The sequence below is a fragment of the Sprattus sprattus genome, assembly GCF_963457725.1.
Source record: "Sprattus sprattus genome assembly, chromosome: 3".
In the NCBI taxonomy this organism is placed as follows: domain Eukaryota; kingdom Metazoa; phylum Chordata; class Actinopteri; order Clupeiformes; family Clupeidae; genus Sprattus; species Sprattus sprattus.
The window spans coordinates 40,147,161-40,167,265 of NC_137922.1; the positions used below are offsets into that span (position 1 = coordinate 40,147,161).

General features: G+C 44.3%; 1 protein-coding gene across 1 annotated transcript; it reads right to left on the reverse strand.

Moving 5' to 3' along the window:
- Positions 1 to 1,770: 1,770 nt before the first annotated feature.
- tbx21 (T-box transcription factor 21) lies at positions 1,771 to 17,384 on the reverse strand. The gene is made up of 6 exons (XM_080834188.1): positions 16,557 to 17,384; positions 4,973 to 5,127; positions 4,481 to 4,602; positions 3,946 to 4,104; positions 3,403 to 3,464; positions 1,771 to 2,988 (listed from the first exon to the last, which is right to left on the reverse strand). The coding sequence occupies exons 1-6, from the start codon at positions 17,102 to 17,104 to the stop codon at positions 2,142 to 2,144; spliced, it is 1,893 nt and encodes a 630-aa protein (XP_080690314.1). The 5' UTR covers positions 17,105 to 17,384; the 3' UTR covers positions 1,771 to 2,141.
- Between the last annotated feature and the right edge of the window lie 2,721 nt (positions 17,385 to 20,105).

Genomic DNA, 20,105 nt, shown 5'->3' on the forward strand with positions numbered 1-20,105 from the left:
ATCTTAATGTCTAACTAATTAAATAGTACAATACATTTGTCAAACATGTAGAATTTGTCATAATATATAGAATGAGTAAAGCTTTGGGTTGGATTAATCATTTCTAACAGTGTGCGCTTACACGAGAAGAACATGATGAAAAGCGAAAGTTTCAGTTTCATTTTATAAATCATGCCAGCGCCTTCAAATGTATTATTATTATTTACCTAACTTGTCAGTTTGAATGATTCCAACTTTTAATTTTGTCACTGAGGTTAAATGGTAAACTAACAAGAGAAAGCACAACTGTCAAAACGCGAGTGCCGGTATGATGACTGGTAAAGCTTTTTTTTTTTTTTTTTTTTGCAATGCTGCTGTGACCTGCTCTCAGACCATCTCGGCTCAGTAAAAAACCTCTTCTAATTTACAGTGAATTACACGTCCCCTAATGTCCACATAATTTGCTTCTCAGCTAAGAATAAATATTTTATATTTACTAATGTGACCGAAGAGTAAACCCGATGCACCACTCAGGTAAATAGAAAGGTCAGCTGTCAGGTTCACCTACAGTCATAGTAATTTGCGTTTTATGCCTTCTCACCCGGCCATGCCATAAATAAGCGTTCATCTCTGTTTGGAAACTTGTGCACCTCATTACGTTCAGATCAACAGGATCTGACAAAAGCAGTACCAGTAAAAAAAAAAAAAAATGAGTAAAACAAATATAATTTCAGCAGGAACTGACTGAGGGCTGTTTTTGAACAGCACTGAGGGGAAGAAGAAAAAAAAACACCCGTGCCCTCCACAGACAAGGTTACTCCAAAACTATTGCTAACGATTTCCAGCTGGTGGTGTCTGAGTGATGCATGTTGTGATGTGGTTATTGATTGTGGTCTTTATCTGTGTGTGTGTGTGTGTGTGTGGACCGGGGCATTTCCAGATTGGCTGGTAATAGAAATTGAAGTCCCAATTATAATGTAGCCTATTTCTTTTGGTCAGGCTCACACATCAGTTCAACCCAGGGAAGGGTACTTGTGTATCATCACTGTGTTTTAACTATCTTTAAAAAAAAAGAAAACCCCCTAATAGTTCCCTTCATTCGAGTAAGAAAATGATGATAACAAGCAGGTGTTCCTGGTTAAGTGATGTCACACAGAGCTGACTGATGTTGTTAGGTTAGGTGCAAGAGGCTGGACTCTGGGGGACCAGGTCACCAAGTGTAAAAAATGGACTGTGACACCTTGGAGCAAGGATTGCAGGATTGCCTTTGCTTCTCACTACCCACTGCACTGGGCACCTATGTGTTTTCACCTCTCACTGGTGTCTGTGTGGACTGCATGGACTTAAAACAAAACCTAATTATGGTGCTTTCAGTAACAAACAGACTTGGAAGAATGTGGGAAATAACTGCCAATGTGAGTGTAGGTATGTCCGTCTTTATGTGTGTGTGTTTGTGCGCCCAAGCGTGTTTTCTTCGTCAGTGATGAGGGAGACTGGACAGTTCCTTTAGGGGTGTGTCAGCAGGTGTGCAGACATTTTTTTTCTTTCCTTCTCCCTCTCTTCCCCCTCTCCCGCTTTCCCGTCCATTACAACTCCACGGTTATATAAAACACTGGGCTAGCAAAGGACTGTACATGGCCTTGTCTCCAGGCCAGTGTCTGTCCATAGTCACATCGGCTTTGCACCAAGAACCTCTCTAACTCTGACAGCCACCTTCAGAACTCTTCTGATTGACTTTCATCCCTGCAACCCCTCCACCCCACTCTCTCTCTCTCTCACACACACACACATATAAACTCTTTTCTTCCGCACATACATCCAACACAGATAAACTTTAACCACAAAAGAGAAACACAGACTACTTTACACATAGACATAATGTCGCTGTCTCACTGTCCCATAGACAAGGTGGTATCAGTGTCACACTTCCCCGAAATTCAAACCTGTCTGTTCAGTGAAACAGTGTTAAGCCTTGACAGCCTTAACATCGCAGAGCTCTTCTTTCCTGCTTGGTCTTTCTCTCAGCCACAGAGCCTCACAGGTGGAGACCAGTACAGCGGTACAGTTGGAGATCTCTGGGTATGAGTGCAGGGCTTGGACGTCCTTGTGGGGCGACAGCAGGGGGCAGGAGCTGGGGGCTGAGTCTTTTGGGTGGGTGCGGATCAGTGGCCGAAGAAGCTATAGTAGCCAGCGTCGCTCCCGCTGTCCTTCTCACAGAGTTCCGCGCCCCGGTTGGGCGGGGAGTTCTCTGTGCTGGAGGGGTAGGGGGACACCCTGCGCTTCTTGCTCTCACCACCCTCGTAGAGTCCCGAGTCGGCCGAGTCCACCGACTTCACTGAAGGGGCCTCCAGCCAGCCATCCTCCCCTGTGCCGCTGCTGCCGCACCTGTCCTTGGGCTTGTCCTGCGGCAGGGCCAGTCGGAGGGCATCCAGCGCAGGCACCGGTAGGACTGATGGCGGCGGCAGGGGTGCTGGTTGACGTGCGTTGGTCCCCGCCGGTGAGGTGGACGAGGAAGCCCCCTGCACGGAGCGGAACCAGCCCAGCGCCGGCCCTGGCTTGCTGGGCCGCGGATGGCTGAGGTACGGCGGCGAGGGCCTCCCGCTGGTGCTCCAAGCTCCAGTGGCCGGCACCGACATGCCCCCAGGGGAGAAGGGGTTCTCGGGGTAGTAGCCCAGCGCATGGTTCCCGGGCGTCTGCAGGGGGTGGTAGGGCTTGTAAAGCCCATTGCCGGAGTAGTCCCCGTCGTAGGAGTTGAAGTCCAGGCAGTTGGAGGGGGGCATGGGGTGGGGGCTGGGCAGGTACCAGCGGCCATGGGGGCTGGCGGAGGACGGGTCCTTGGGGCCCTGCTGCCCCCCCATGCCCATGTGCTCTCGGCTGTAAAAGCGGCCCTGGGGCAGGGGGCTCATGTACTGGTCGGACAGGTAAGGCTGGTAGCAGCTGCCTGGCAGGAGCTGCTGACCCTCGGTGGGGGACGGGGTGAGGCGGTCTGAGTCCGGCTGGACGTAGAGCCTAATTAGGAGGAGCAGGATCAGGGTGGAAGGTGGAGGGGAGTGGGGTAAGGTGGAGGAGAGCAGCAAAAAAGGTTAAAGGTTAAGTGGTGTTGACAAAACTCCAGAAGAGGTGTGAATTGCTAACAGTTCACCCCAGCTAGTGAGGCCACTTCCCAAGTGAACGCTGCAGGATTTACTAGGCCTCTTCCCGCTAAATAATTCACACTGTGTTTTTGATTACCTCTGTTGTGCCTCTGCGAAAATTGATTTATACATGAACATCTACGGCACAAAAGGGCAAATCTGACTACTGAGAGTTTAGAAGCTCTGCAAACAGTGCTTGCGCTCATGCAGTGCTAAGGCACAAGAGTTTTTTTTTTGTGCTCTGATTTTTATCTCTTTGCTCAGAAAAGTCTTACGTATGCTTACGTACGTGTCATAATTGTCCCGGAAGCCTTTAGCGAAAGGGTTGTGGTCTATTTTCAGTTGAGTGATCTGTGGAAGAAATGGCAGGAGACAGGGTCAGGTGGAGGACAAGGGTAGCACCATCGGTGGGGTTTGTGTGTGAGAGAGAAGGGGGGAGGGGTGTGTGGAGAAAAGGAGAGCACAAGTGTGTGTTAATGTGAGAGGGGAACAGAAATGAGCCAGAGAGAAAGATAGCGAGGAGGAAAGCGGAAGAGAGGAGAGAGAGAGAGAGAGAGAGAGAGAGAGATAGAGGTGGAAGAAAGGAAGATCACAGACAGGCCCAAATTATTCATGAGGCCTCTGTCATCATTTACTTGAGAAGCCACTAAAAATGAACCTCCCATAAAAATCCTCAACAACTCCTCCTGTCTTCTCTCTTTTCTTCACCTTGCATTCTCCTGTCCTATAGTGCACTTCAACATCTCATTCTCAATATTCTCATCAGAATATTTAGTTGGTTTGTTCTTGAAAGGAGTGGGGGAGGGGGGGGTCTGTAACCAAGGCAACTCACGTCTGCGTTCTGATAGGCTGTCACGGCGATGAATTGTGTCTCTGGGAAGACGAAGATTTGGGCCTTGGAGGAAAGGAAGGGGTCATCGGAGCCGTCCTCCTTCACTTCCACTACGTGTAGACGGGGCTGGTACTTGTGGAGGGACTGCAGCACTATCATCTGACGAGCAGGAGCAGAAACAGAGCAGAACGGTCACGTGATGCACAGATAACCAGAGGAACAGGTGCCAGCTCCTACTGTTTAGTAGATTATAATGACTCTGGCCATGACTAATCAGGCCTCACAGACTATGATTATTATTCAGTTATGTTTTAATTCAGAGAGTCTATACCTAAATGAATCATGAACAAATTTGTAAATGACTAATTACAGGCTAAATACAACCTTTATAACCTTTGTAAGAGTTTCTGATGAGGATTGTCTCATGAGATCATGTTATCTATCTATTCTGGGACCCCAGTCACTGTCTACAGTCCCTGTTATAGATTCGACAGGAGCAGTTTTTAAGTGACAGTTGAGCCACTGTTTGCAGTACCTGGGCCGTGTTGCCTGAGCTGCCTTTGTTGTTGGTGAGCTTGAGTTTACCAAAGGAAACCTCCTGCCTCATCCAATGAGCTCCGGTGTTGGGGGAGTCGGGGTGCATGTACGTCCTGTTTCCTGTCAATATACACAACTCAGTTAAAGCACCACCAGAAGCAAGGATTGTTATAAAGGAAGATGTCAATAAAACATAGACAGGAGGGAAATCCAGTGGGGCAATCTATTGGTACATTAATACATTATATTTCGAAGATATTCCTCTTCCTTTTAATGGTATAGAATCAATTATACATTTGAAAAATTTGTTAAACATATGACTGATGAAAGAATACATTTGATATGTAGAACTCAGTCTAAACCAACTCAGTTAATACTTAATCATGGATCTATATTTTTAATGACAGAAAGCCATTGCCCTAAAAACACTTATGCGACCCTGTCTGCAAAGTGAAACAGCAAGAGTGTGAACACGGGCGAGCTGTAGTACCTGGCATGTTGCCCTCAGCCTTGCCACACTGCACCCACTTGCCGCCCTGGTACCTCCAGTGGTGCTGGTCAGCAAGCACCACGTCCACGTAGACGTTGTAATGCGCCGTGGGGTCCAGCGCACTTATGTTAAAGCTGAGGAAGGGGAACATCCTCCTGCGAAAAACATACACACACACAGCTCCGTTATGTTTAGCAGATGGCATTTAAGGACACAGAGATATTTTTATAGTGTGTATGTTTCCTGAGAATTGAGCCTTATGACCTTGGACTAAAAGCCTATACGTTGAACATTTGTGTTGCATTGCTACTGCTGGGGTGGGGTGAGGGAGAATCCTCCCTTGTGTCCAGCCATGCGACAGGAGTGGGTCCATAGTATGCTTCATTTTGACAGTGGCGGCTACTTTTACCAGAGTGAGAACAGTAGCGATGGTATGAGTGTGCGTGCGCAAGTGTGTGTGTAGTGTGAGTATTACGGATGGGTGACTGTGTGAGACTGTGTTTGAGTGCACAGTATGTGGATGTGTGTGTTTAAGTATACACAGGCTGTAAGTGTGCGTTGGTTGAAGCACGCGGGACAGGGAGCGGAGGGCAGGCTAGATGTGAATATTTAATGCATCGGTTAATAAAAGATGCGCACTGTAGCCACTGCTGATTGCTGGAGTTTTACTTGCTGAAGTGATTCTGATCATGGAGGCTGTGACAGAGAGGAGGTAACAGAGAGGTCAGTGTGTCCCAGGGCGACATAGCCAGGGAACGCCGGGTAAAGTTAGCCTAACAGGAATACACACACACACACACACATACACACATACACACACACACAAACACAGACAGAGGCACACACTTTCTCCAAAACATTGCAATGTTTTCTTTTGGAGCAAAATAATCTGAACTTCATTAAATTCTTTCAGGTTGGACTGGCTTCATCCTTATGCTTCTTAACCTCCATTGCCCTGGAACACACCAGCCATCAATCTTGCCGTCGCTGCTGTGGTTTGTGTGTGTGTGTATATAGGTTTTGTTCATCAGTGCGTGCCACAGATCGGCATGCTATGTTACACGTTCGGGCTGACTGATACAAACATGGAGTAATTGGTGGAACAACATAGCAGCGGTGCCGTTGACATTTGGCATACTGTTTTACGCCCATCTCCACCTGAGGCTATAACACTTCTAGTGGAAGACACGAACACTAGCGAGTGTCATTCCTGGCATCTTTGGGAGCTCAGTAGCATATCAGCGGGAAAAGGGCACAAGCACCAAGCTCTTGCCAAGGACTGTCAGGTTACACACACACACACACACAGACACACACAAACACACACACACACTGAAAGAAAAGTAATTATTTAATGTCACACAAAAAGCTTCTTGGCTATTGAGTTGAAAATCGAAGACAAACAGCTTACATTCATTTCCATTATTTTACAATAGTTCTACGCTATATTAAAATGGCAATCACTGTAATGACGCACTAATGAAAAGTTGAGAGATTTGAACACAATGTGTTTAATAAACTTGTGATAAGCACAGAGTGTCGTGTGAGTGGGGCTCTCAGTGGCCGCTCTCAGTGGCCATGTTTTCTGGAGGGAAAATCCATTACCTTTTCCACTTGATGTGAGCACTGAAATTCAGTTCATTTGAATTTATTTTGCCTTTATCTCCCCAAGTGCTTCCGGCATTTAGCAGACTCAAGCTAGTGAAGTGTGTAATGGGAGATGCTTGTTTGGGCCAAATGTGTGTGTCTGTGTGTGTGCGTGTGTATTTGTGTGTGTGTGTTTGTGTGTGTGTGTGTGTGTGTGTGTGTGTGTGTGTGCTTGTGTATTTGTGTGTTTGTGTGTATATGTGTGTGTGTGTATATGTGTGTGTGTGTGTGTGTGTGTGTGTGTGTGTGTGTGTGTGTGTGTGTGTGTGTGTGTGTGTGTGTGTGTGTGTGTGTGTGTGTGTGAGTGTGTGTGTGTGTGTGTGTGTGTGTGTGTGTGTGTGTGCATGTGTATTTGTGTGTGTACATGTGTATTTGTGTGTGTGCTGTTTTCCCTGTCTAAGGGCATGCTGCTCTCATATTTTATCTGCATGCATGCACGTATTTCTCAGACAGGGTGCAGAATGTGAGTTTTTGTGCTTTACAGGATCCATCGAGTCTCCTTGACCCAGTCCCATTCTATGCAATGCTCAACAAGGCAGCCTAACAAGGCAACAAGGCAGCCTAATAGGCAAGTGTATTTGCAGTGCTTTTGCTAGGCTTCCTCTGCTGCCGTGCCAACGGTTAACAGCGATGCTGAGATCTTCCCCCAGGGCAGCTTCAGGGCCTGCCTCTCCACGTTACCCCTGGCAACCCTACACACCCAGAGACAGAGGCCTCAGATATCATCCCGCTTGTTTTCTTTTATTATTTATCTCTTTTTTGTGGATATCTGTAGGATTTAAGAAATAATAATGATTTTTATAGTGTATTTTAGCATGTCTCATATATTTGAATGGCTTTTTTAGATTTATACATTATTCAATACTGAGATAAATTTAGTGGTGTTTTGTATTATTTAACCTGTCATCAAGGGGTGTTCTCTCAGCAATCATATTACCATGAGAGTTGTACGCCACAAATACCGCAGAGTGGCCCACACTAACTTTCAAATTTCTCAATGACCTCTTTAACACATTTCTTCTCATTTCAGTCACAGTATTATTTCTCCAAAACAGATAACAGTTTTGAAGATGTCTTGAGGACACTCAGACGAGTAAACCTCTGGTGGACAGCAGGCAAAACAAGGCTACAAAGGCAATTTACACCTACCAGAGATTACAGAGATTAAATCTCAGTTTAATAGCAGGTATTGTTGCACATCTGCAATAAATGCAAGCCATAGGGAGAAAGCCTTACACCGGTTATCAATATGAGAGAGAACTATACCAACCAAGCCTTAAACATGCCACAGAAAGGTCATTTATACCTGTCTCTTTTGTACAATTTTCCCCCTTTTTTCAGACGGGACTGCATAGATTTTTTCGAGGTTTCTTCAAATCAGACGTTTTATAAGAAATCGCAACCTAGTGAGGGGGAAACCGATGGGTTTACCACAGATGAGCTGTACCATGTACGTGGGTGGATTGGGGTTGGGATTGAAACCCTGAGTTGACAGATGGAAACTCGCTTGGTTTTAACTGACTGGGTGTAAAAAAAAAAAGAACCTGCCTGCGCCCTCGTTGGCTGTAGGGTAGGCAGGGTGCCGTAGGCGGCCGCTGATACAGAACCGTCCTCCTCTGCTATCTAGGACTTCCTATATCATACGTATGTGAGGGCGAGTAGCAAAACAACAGTGTGAGGAACACACCCAGGCTCAGTTAATGAGCGAGTAGCGTTGCCTTTCCTCATGACCACGAGTGGGTTATTCTACCATATTTCCATGTGATGAATGAAATCAAATGCTTCTGCTTAGGGAGCCCTAAGTTGGGCCCCTGTAGTCTTAGAGGTGGAAGAATCAAACTGAAAGTGAAAAACCTGAGCGAGGGAAGAGGGATACATGTTGAAAGCAGAAAGGAAGAGAAGAGAGAGGGAGGGTGAATGAAAGAGAAATGTAGAGAGGGGAGACGGAGGATGAGTGTGTGTGTGTGTGTGTGTGTGTGTGTTTGTGTGAGGATGCGAAGCAGAAGCTGGGTGAGTGGCTGGACGTCCACCGGGGAGACGCCTCTTCTCCTTGACTGCACCCACTGATTCAGAGAGACAGGAGTTCAGGTCCAGTTTTTGTCAGCCAACACGCGGCCGATCATCTGGGATGAAAACATGCCAGTCTGGGGCTGCCCGTGGACGGAGGAGCCTTCCTCTGGCTTTTTTGGCAACGAAAATAAAAACATCAAAAACACAAACACACACAGGCCCACTCTCACACACGAACACACTCACAAATACTCCCCACACACACACTCGAACCTACACACGCACTTTGACTTCCTTACTCCCATTGTGCCACCCCGCCCCCATTTTTAAACACACACAGAAACACACACACACACACACACACGCACACACGCACACACACACACGAACACACACATACACTCAGCGCCCACCCACCCACATACACACTCACTAACACACACATAAACTCTGACTTCCTCTCTCTCTCTTGTGCCATTTATGTGCATCAAGTGTCATTTGAAAAAAAAAAAATGCCATCCCTGGGGGGTACAGCTGTGGTGTGTGGTGCAGACGATGCGCTTTCAGCAAGGAGCAAAGGTTATACTTATGCGGTCACCTCAAAAACCCAAATACACATACAGACGTGGAGGGGGAGGGGGCTTGTGTGCCAAGAGGCTGGTGCAAAAGGCCCTGTGGTGTCTCTCCTCAGACCTGTCTACTGCAGCCCTGGCCACAGCCAGAAAAAGAGAAAGAAGAGAAAAGAAAGGAAGGAGAAAAGAAGAAAAACTAATTTGAAAAAGTATTGACTGCAGCACTGGCCCCAGTCATGTAAAGAAGAAGAAGAAAAGAAAAAAAAGAAAAGAAAAACTAAATACTTTCCACAGGCGCTCAGTAGAACCCTGATCGTTAGAAGATCGCCTGTGTTCGCAGAGAGAACGCTCTGTATCCTTTATGCAAATGTGAACAGCTGTACAGGAAGTTTATGAAGTTGTTTTAAAGGCATCAGTGCAATTCATAGCGGTATGTCTGTATGCGTACGGATGGATGGATAGATAGAAAAGGGGAAAGACAGAGAAGATAGAGACGATATTTTCTGCATGGTGGATATTACAATAATAGAATGATCATAGGGACTTCAAAAGAAGCAACTGAAATTGATACTGATGTTGACGTGGTCTCTCTCTCTCACAGTACTTGGATGGTATTTTGACGACTGCATGCCACCTGTGCACCGTGCATGCCATGCAACAGAGGAGTGGCAGGGTGGTCGCAATAAATGAAACATGCGAAACATCCAGCAGTGATGCACTCATGCGAACGGACAGTTACGGCCTGCGAGATGCTGGGTTTACAAGTGCGCCGTTGCACTGCTGTCATATTCATATTTCATAGTTTAGGCTCATGTCTTGTGAGTTTATTTAGCGAGTCAGACAAGAAATAACAACAACATTGCTGGCTTATATGACAGATCTTTGTCATCAGAATATTTGCTTTTTTTTCCAGATCATTTGTGCTCTCTGAAAAAAGACCACATCTACCACAGCAACATACAACCACTGAACTGAAAGAGAGAGAGAGGGAGTGAGAGTGAGAGGGAGAGAGAGAAAGAGAGAGCGTGAGAGAGAGTTTCCAGACTTTGATTGAATAGAGTAGCCTGCTGGAGTTGCTCTGATTCTAAGGTTGCCAGAAGCTGACTTGTAAAATCTGCAGTACAAAGAGCCTCCTGAGCCCCATCCTGTGCAGGAGCCCTGGTCCACAGAGCCTCTGAGTTCAGAGGAGCAGGGCTGGAGATCTTTCACTAGGGTGACTGCATGCAAAATGCAGGATACCACATTCACCTATTCACATGTCACAGACTTGAGCAGTACAGAATTTTACAGACAGCACTGGATTTGCTTTTTTTTCATGAAAGTCCAGCCTACTTGTTTTTTTCAAAGCCACTGTGAAAGTAACTCATTGTATATGAAGTTTCTTTATCACAGTATACTTAACGAGGTGGTGCACACTAAAATGTGTTTTTTGAGCTGCAAACTAAATTATATGACTTTGATGAAACACATTAATGCTGGTGTGAATACTGACAAAATAATCAATGTTATTATTTTTTTTTTTTACATGTTTCCCAACCCATCTCTTATCAGTTCACCCTGAGGAACCAAAAATAACCAAACTGTTACTGTTAATGACTAAATAATATATGAATGAAGTGCCTTTTTTAATAATAACCTTATATGCTTTTCTTTTAACAGTAACTTTGATTATTGTTTTCTCGACCCTAAGAAAATACAAGAAGATCAGTCAAGAACCTTGTTTTGACTATGATGTTAAACACTTACAACGTCAGCATTAGATAAATCTAAGTATATAAACCTTGTGGTTTGTGAGTGAAATTGCTTCACTTTCATCCTTGTGCTGTGAGTGAGCACGATTGCAATTGTTCTTGTTGAATAAATATACTGATTGACAACTCCGGAGTCCTGAAATAACTAGGGTGAATTTTCACCTACAGTATCAGGAACCTTCCTACACATACCTTAAGAGGCTGAATCCATGTTTCTGGCATCGATTATTGTCATTCACTTAAGTTTGATCATGCGTGAGATGAGTATGAAGGGTGTGCTGCCAGTGTAGTAAATATGTTTATCAATGATGTCATCAACACCATATCTTGTACAGGAAGTGTAGGTGACAGCTTTCCGAAGAAATTCAAACAAGCACTTCACTAGCACTCTGAAGAATGGCAGGCAGTCGTAAGCTACTGTCTCAGCTAAGCTATCATTATGAGGGGGTGTCTCTCAATGATGCACTTCTGACTGGTCCTGACCTCAACAACAGGCGTCCTGGAGCGCTCATGCACTTCAGTAAAGAAGCAGTGGTTATTACTATAGACGTGCATTATATGTTTCAGTTCTTTGTCTGACCACAAGACAGAAACTTCAATTCTTCTGGTATCAGGTTTGAGTTTAGGATGAAAGTCCACATCTTTGGCAACAGCCCCTCTCCTGATGTTGCAATTTATGGTCTCAGACGTGATTTAGAAGTGTCAAAAAAGGGCAAGGCAGAGTACGGACCAGATGACCATGAATTTGAGTAGAGAGATCTCTTTGTTGACGACAGCTTAAAATCATTTCCTACTGCTGCAGCTGCCATCGACCTCCTGAAAAGAGCACAGGAGATTCTGGCTTTTTCCAACCTGAGGCACCAAAAGATCACCTCGATATGTGCAGAAGTCATGAGTGTTATCCCTACAGAAGATCATGCCAGTGACCTGTACGACTTGTGGTCAGATAGTGTTCTTAACGGAGGTTCCTAACTAAGTGAAATGACCCGGAAGTATCTAAGTGGCAGTCGTGATAACAGCTGGTTGAATTCTGTAAATGCTTAGGAAATGGTGCTTCAGTGCTTCCTTTATTATCTCCTTTAGCATAGGGTACACTGGACCATCCTTTACAAAAGGAAATTACATAATACTATCCCACAATGAATTGTGACATCAACACTTAAAGACCTATGTCAATAATACCCACCGTCACATAATGATGAAGGCTAGTGTGGGAAATTGGAATCTCTTATCACCGTGGTTGTCTTTTTTTGTCATAAGTCCTTATGAAAAATCTCCTTCACATCTTTCCCTGACCTCATGACGTTTTCAATTGAGGTCAAGGAAAAGTGTTTAGGACATAGGACATCGGTTTGACTGTCCAACTTTAGGCTTAAACATGGGCAGTGACACATTGCTAGCCCAATGCACACTTGGTGCCTGCAACCTTAAGAGCGACATACATTCCAGGTTTCAAGTGACAGGAAGCCATTCACCCACCGTAGAGTCCGGTCTACCGCAAATGGCTTATGCGATCCTTTTGGGCTCGCTGCCCCAGTCCAATCATTCAAGGCCATGCTTTGCTTAGAGACCCTAGCACAGAATCTTAAGACGGGAATATGCCTTTTGGGGGGTTGGAGTGGATGATTGGCATTACCGTTAAATTGATTCTTCAAAAGGGACCCTCAAGAATTACTCACAAGGTTCTAACCACATTGACTGCCATCGTGAATTCCACGTCCACAACTCCACTTACGCTGAAGTCTGGTCCTGGTCCTGTTCCTCCTTGAAGGCACTGACCTCTACAGACGCCAATGGTACAACGCTTGGCAAGCACCTTTTAGGACAGGTGGCAGGAACCATATCTGACTACACTTCAGCCAAGAAGACAGTGGCAGGCTGACAAGCAGAACATCACAGAAGAGACTGTAGTACTTATGAAAGACTGCCAATCCAAACTGAATGACTGGCCATAAGGGCAAATCACTGTGAAGATCAAGGCTGTGGATAAGGAAGGGATGAAGTTGTTCCTAAGACCTATAACCCAAGTAACACGGTACAGGAAGTGTATTACTTAATGGAAAAAATTACAAAAATCCTCATGAAGTTTTATTCATGATATTGTAATTCATCATTCCTGCTCTTAAATCTAGGTGTAGTCTTCTAACATTAAAATGTTAAGTGTAATAAGTTTATGGTACTTATAAAGTCATAGAGTTATAAAGTTATTAGGTTAAAAAATAAACTCTTCCTTTGGCAGTATGAATTAGACCCAATCGGCCCATAATATCATGAGCTGTGCTTTTCTCCACTGGATGACCGAATTACTAACTTAGCTGCTTCATGTTTGTGAGACGATCATCACAAGAGCCACGCTCTCAACAAGTGGTTACAGGACTCAAGCGAAGAGTGGAACATAATAACACCCACCTTCATGATTAACACAACATTGTATTGTTCACCTCTTTCCATCACAAAACATCTTCATCACCGCCAGAACCCCACACAATTTATTACGATTAAATTATGCTGGTAAGAAAACAAAAAATTCTGTTTGTTGAACTGTTAAAATAATTCTATAAAATATTCTGAGAAGTATTTCAATATCTTTTCCATCCTCTGCTTGGTGAGATTGGGTAGTAGATGTGGTGCAATAAAGGCCCTGATAGCATCGGTTTCTGTCTGAAGAAAGTAACTGGTAGCCACTAATAACAGCATGGTAGATGTTGCCCTGCACTCGCGTCAAGGTCATAGCGAAACCTGTTAGTGGCAGGCAGAGCACTGGCAGAGAAACTGTTGCTCAGACTTGTTAGACTTTGAGGGGAAAAAACTTGAAAAGGCCCAGGGACCTCGTGGAGCCGAAGCAGCACTGCATATTTCAAAGCCGCGGGCCCCGCTCCGAGCCTGGCCAGAAAAACTTCTGAAGGAACAGGCTATGCTACACCCTCTGGCCGTATGAAGTGAGGCGAGAAGAGACAGTGTGGCGTAAAAAAGAGTAAGGGAGAGTAAAAGATGGAGGATGTCGAAAGAGAGACACGGTGGAGAAAAAGAAGAAGAAGCAGAACCAGGAAAAGACAAAAAAAAACACCTTCCTGCACTTCAAAGGTCCTTCACTGCTCTATGTGGCCATTAGAGTCAGCTACCCCACACCCACCCCCACCCAACATACACCCCGAGTCGCTCACTTCTTTCTTGTTTCCTCTTCCTGGCCAGAGCACGGTGAGGAGATCCAGAGGTGTCATGTGAGAGGAGTTGAGTTCTCACGGCATCACTGAAATGCTTATCTGTGGTGGCTCTTGGTTGCGACGGCACATTGGTTGATGCACAATGCTACACCGTCTCTGCTTCCTCAAGGCTGATGCTCAGTGGCGGTGAAGCAACCACATCAGGTTTTTAGCATCCTATCTGAAAGGTGTTCGTGACATTGATGAAACATAAAGGTTCAAACTATTTTTTTGCAAGAAAGTATGCACAATCACAGGGAGAGCCCACATCCATTCCTAGTGTGAATACCCTGCGTCATGAAATTTCTTGATTTTGACGGTTCCATTTGACGCTGTGAAACACACAACAGAGTAATCAACCACCAAAGCTGCCCTTACAGTCCTGCAAATTGTGTGTTGCAGTGCCTTTTAAAAGGGTGGTTGAGGAATGGGGTAAAAACTGCAGTGGTAAAAGAGAAATAAACTGTCCCAACAAAATGATGCCAAACTTGGGTTGAGAAAGCAGCTCTTAATGTTTTTAAAAATTACAAAAAATGTCGACCATCGCATGTGATATACTAAAACTTTATAGTAAGTAATACGGGGAAAAGAACACAAAGTATTTGAAGTTAAGTGATTTAATTATGGATGACTCGTGTCTCTTTAGCGCTCCAATCATAAGTTTGGTGCTTTGCAGACTAGGTATTTTTTATATAGGGTTCAACACCAGAATCTTACGGATGCTTACAGTTCACCACTGATGGATCGTAGGACATGTCCGCCAGGCTGATAACAAAATACACTAAAGACTAGGCCGCGTGTGTATTGACAAAAGCCACTTTGATACTGTATATGCTCATCTCTTGGTCAGGAACTGTAGAGCTGTATAAAAACCATTGTGAGAGGATTATTCTTTATAAGAGACAGAGGAATTAAATGGTGAAAGGCGAAAGCCTGTATGAGAGCTTTGATTACCAAGTGTCATTAGTTGTATCGCAGCGTCACAGATATCATACAAATCACAGCATGACAGCGACCTCCAATTTAAATATGTTTCTATCTGTCCTATTCGTTACATCTGGGTCTAGTGTCACGAGTTTAAATATAGTTCAACTTTTTCCACCTACAACCAGCAACTTTGACCTACATCTCAGATATTCCTTTTCATCTGATGCAGCATACAGTTCAAACAGAGTTCAGAATAATTCAGACATCTGGCAAAAAAAAAAGTTCCAATGTATAATTGTAATCCTACCAATGCAGTCGCCATTTCTTATCTCATTTCAATACAATATTGATATAAATCCAAATGTTTAAGGCTCATTATTAAACTATAATCTGGGTGACCAAGGCAAGAAACACATACTGGTGAATTTGTCCGTTCACTCCACGTGTTTTCGTGAAGAAGAGGCTTTGGTCTTTGTCTGTGTCGCGTATCAGTAGATTAATCATAATTGACGTGACTAGATCTAAATGCTCGGTGACCTATCACAAGTACCCGTGAGCGCTATTTTCCTCTCGTGAATTTTGCGCGAGTTCTAGAGAGTGGCGTGACTTTTTACCCGATGTGTTACCCTAATCTTACACTGGTAAGTGTAGAGTGAGGCCAAAGGTGTTGTTAACAAATGTAAACATTCAATACTAGTAATTCCTAGTAGTTCAAAAAGTATGCGCACAGATCTCTAATCTCACAAATTACCAGACACATATAATTGTTTAGACTACTCCATCTGACATAGATATCCTTCTTTCTGCAACACAACATTTGCATATTGTAGCCTAATTAAACGAAAAAGGGAAGCGAATATAGGACCTTTGTATCCGTTCTGAGGGTGGGTGCTTGGTGGTTGTTTTCATATTTACCTGTAGCCTAAACCAAAATGAGCATGTAAATAATTTTACCCTAGAATTATTTTTGACACAGGCTGAAAGAGGTTTGTGGTTAATTTAACCTAAATATGTTCCACCCAAAGGTCCCGTTTCGTTTCACTCACTCACATTCGTTTCTCCCTTAATTAAGCGTCCCAATTTAAGAGGCTTCGCAGCAGCTCGATTTCAGATATGCCCGGGCTGACTCGCGCCTCTGCCACGGTATAGTCATTGGTCAGTACGCGCGAATGCATTTCCCCCACGCATCACTGAAATTATATTTGACATGAATACGCAGCACTAAGTATATCGCTGACATCGTGGGACAAGCAGAAGCTCCATTAAATAGAAAAACACATTGCAGCTCGAGGGAACTGTTTCCCCGTGCCAAATTCTCAGCGTCGTTTTGTCAGTATACTGATTCTTCTTCGCAGCTTTTGACAAACATTTGTTATGGGTTGAGTTGCCTAGATGCTCAAAGCACTTTCCACTGAAATAGTACCCTAAGCTTTTCCCTCTTATTACTACATTGCTAATGGGAGCTTCTACTCACCGTCCTTGTTTTGTGATGATCATTTCGGTTTGGTATTTGTGGAACTTGGCCCAAAGAGGGTAGTTGTTGAGGACAGCCTGTGTTTTGCCACACACCTGTAAGCCAGGTATAGGGTACAGCGGCGCGCGGGGATAGCCGTGCTGAAAAGGCGCCGAGTAACTCTCTGCACCGGACGGGTAAACTTCTTTGCCCTGCGGCGAAAATCCATCTCCTCCTGCCGGCACATAAGTCTGTCCCATGCCAGCTCTCGTCGGCGACCGAATGTTGTTGAAGTGACAACTGTTAAGTGAAGTTGGTGAGTAGAACCTCCCGGGTTGCGCACCGAATCCGGCGACAGTTTGCTCATTATGATACGGCAGGGGCAGATTGTCCTGGCCGTTCTGGATTGGTTCCTGATAGTAAAACCTGGTGTCGTGAATGCCCATTTTTAAGTCCGCCAAGTCTTTGTTGCGATGAAGGTGATTGCCAATGTCTGCTTCTTTTGCGAAATGTTGCGTCTCAGTTCCATTCAACATATTGAGGTACAAATTGCCACCTATGCCGCCCATTTGCAGCACCAATCTGAGCGGACGTGCAGTGTCATAGGTTGTTCGTGATCCTTGTTTTTACTTCCAGTTAAAAAACTAGGTCATGCAAACGCAAAGTTTTAAATGAACAACTTGAAAGTACTTCTCCAAAGCATATCCTCACTCAGATTGCATCGCTTACCTCTGACTTAAAAGTTCTCAGGGCAGCTTTCCAAGGTGCTGTGAGAAGAACACAACGAGCAAGCTGTGAACGATAAATCCGTAGCGTGTGATTTGTCCTTTGCTGTAGTTGTCACGACTTGGCCCGATCTTTCCGCAAATTAAGTGAAAATTCTGTTGTCTTTTTAGGATCACACTCGCAAAGCGAACCCTCAAACACATGTTCAGCTTCTCAGCCTATGATATATACATTTCGCGAGTGGTAATTGGCTCTGGAGGTGGGTCTCAACCGTAGCCCAGACGTGATAGGCTTGAAATGAATTCCTCGTGTTTCTTGACGGCCGGGGGCTGATTTCGTTGGCATCACATCGTCTCGGCTCTTATGTGTGCAAGGCCTAAATATTTTGATCACTTTGCTTGATGTAGATACAGTTAAAACAACCTAATACCGTTTAAACCAAACCACTGGTAAACAAGGATTTTTCAGATGCCGTAGTGAAACATATCCAAATGTAGCCTACTCAAAGAGTCTTACATCAAATCAAAGTCAAACTAATTAAACATTTACACAGTGGCTTATATACTATTGTTTTAAAAGGGGTATAATGTATTGAAATGTTGGGAACGAAACTAGTGTTAACGAATCATTGGACGCAATACCATTAATCCGATGAATGTAATCAATACATTAAAGTTCTGGTATTACGTTCTTATATTAATTTATGGTGATGTGAAAGTATAATATATTGTTTTTTCGGCTTATTTCACAAACACTTCGTCATGGGTAAAATGTATTCTATGGTAATTTGGGGGAACATATTTATGAGTTACATTTCATGAATATAGGCTACTACTGTTACTGCTTCTGGGTAGAAGACAGTAGAGTTGTGCTCATGCACTTAAGAAAAATACAACTCGTAGTCTACAATCCCATATCCTTTCTAAGTACGTAGGCTAGGATATTGTGGGTCATGTGCAATCTGGCCAAAGTGTCAAATATGTATGCCCAAAAATGTATACTTTTTAGACTTCTTTTAGGTCTACGGTAACATTTTTGTGATGTCCTCAAAATGAGCTGTTGCTCTCCAGATGACACATACGGAGACCATAAGACTCCTCGGTGCCGTATGAAGCGGAGTGAAGTTCAGTGGCGTTCGAGACGTTGGAGGACACCACCGTCCAATGCAGGTAATTAGTCACAAAAATACACATAATTGAAAGGTGATACATCTGTACCTGAATTAGCATGTTTCGAATAAAATATTTAATTAATAGTTTTTCTGTTAATTATTAAATAGTATTTGGTAAAATCATTTTAAAGAAGCATTTTTTTTTAAATATTTGACAATATCTACTAGATGACCTGATATCAACATAAGTCTAACATACTTAAGCAAAGATTCTGAATGTTCTGAATTTCAGATGAATTTCAGATTTGAAGAGCAAATGTGTAAACTTTAACATGTGCAAATATAAATACTATTATTTATTGAATTGTTGCTGTATTCTATACATTTATATGCACACATGTGCAACACACACACAGAGGTTTATGTCTTAATTTGCTGTGTGTGTTCTGTACATGTGCACACACTGTGTGTACACACGCGGCCCACTTACACGCGAAAACTTCTTCCTCAACATAAATAGTCCTGTCATGCATGCTCACACGCTTACATAAATGAATAAGCTCATAGAAACATGACAACCGTCACATAACCACATCTCCAACCGGCAGCATCCCACACACACACACACACTCACCCACACACACACAAACACACACACACACACACACACAAAAGCACCCATCATTACCGCGAGTGTCCCCTCAGTGCAGGTGTGACACACTTTCCCCTGCCACACTATTACTGCTCTAATGCCCACTTCCTTTGTCTCTCCTAGCAAGGTGAGCTCACAAGGTCACACTCTGAAGTCATTGGTGTTGACACCAATGGCAGGAGGGAGCCTGTCCAGAGCGACACAATGACCAGGCCGTGCCGCTGTGCCCAGGAGCCCTCTGGCCACAGCACAACCCGTTTCCACTGCTTCACCCCGACACCCACTCCCCCCCCCCACCCCCACTCCACAGGTCATGCCACGAGAGCCCCAGGATGTCACCTTGGGTGTGCCGTCAGCTCTCCTCAGCGACTCTGGGGCTACTGCACACGCAGGTCACTCACGCAGGTCACACGCGCTTTTAACAACACAACAACACAAAGGGCACAAAGGGGGCTGCGCGTCGATGGCGAGGAGGCATATTTACCTCAGGTAGCATGTAGCTCGGCAGCCCTTTGTGGTGTGGTGTGAAGTGATGAGGCCCTTGGGTTTCATTTGAGGGAGTTTGGTATTCTTGTTTTGAGTTTGGGATTCTTAAGAATTCACCCCACAAAAAAAGTCTGAAGAATCTGATGTCATTTTAGTGTTGGAGACAAGTAACATGTCTTTGCGGACTTTGAAACACATCTGATTGACGTTTGATACCTTTTATCGCAACTCGGGATAAGAGTGCACGCTATCTGTCAAAACAGATGATGTGAAACAACTGGAGAATGATATTCTCCCTCTTTGTGACATCAGGTTGATATCAGAAAGTGTCTTTCGACTTGACAGAATCCAGCGCGAGCAGATGTTTGCTTGATTGACACTCGGTTAAGGTGTCGGATAGTTAAACCCCTTCTTTAACAAGGCTGTCATCTGACACATTGGTTAAAGAGTGACTCATTTTTGTGAAAAGTGTCACAGATATTGCACATTACTCTCTGGGCAAAAGCTCTGAGGTGTTAAAGCCACCTCAGCATTGGATCTTCATCACCACAGTAATTGACAGTTCGTTCAACACCTTGAATAATCAGGGGAAATA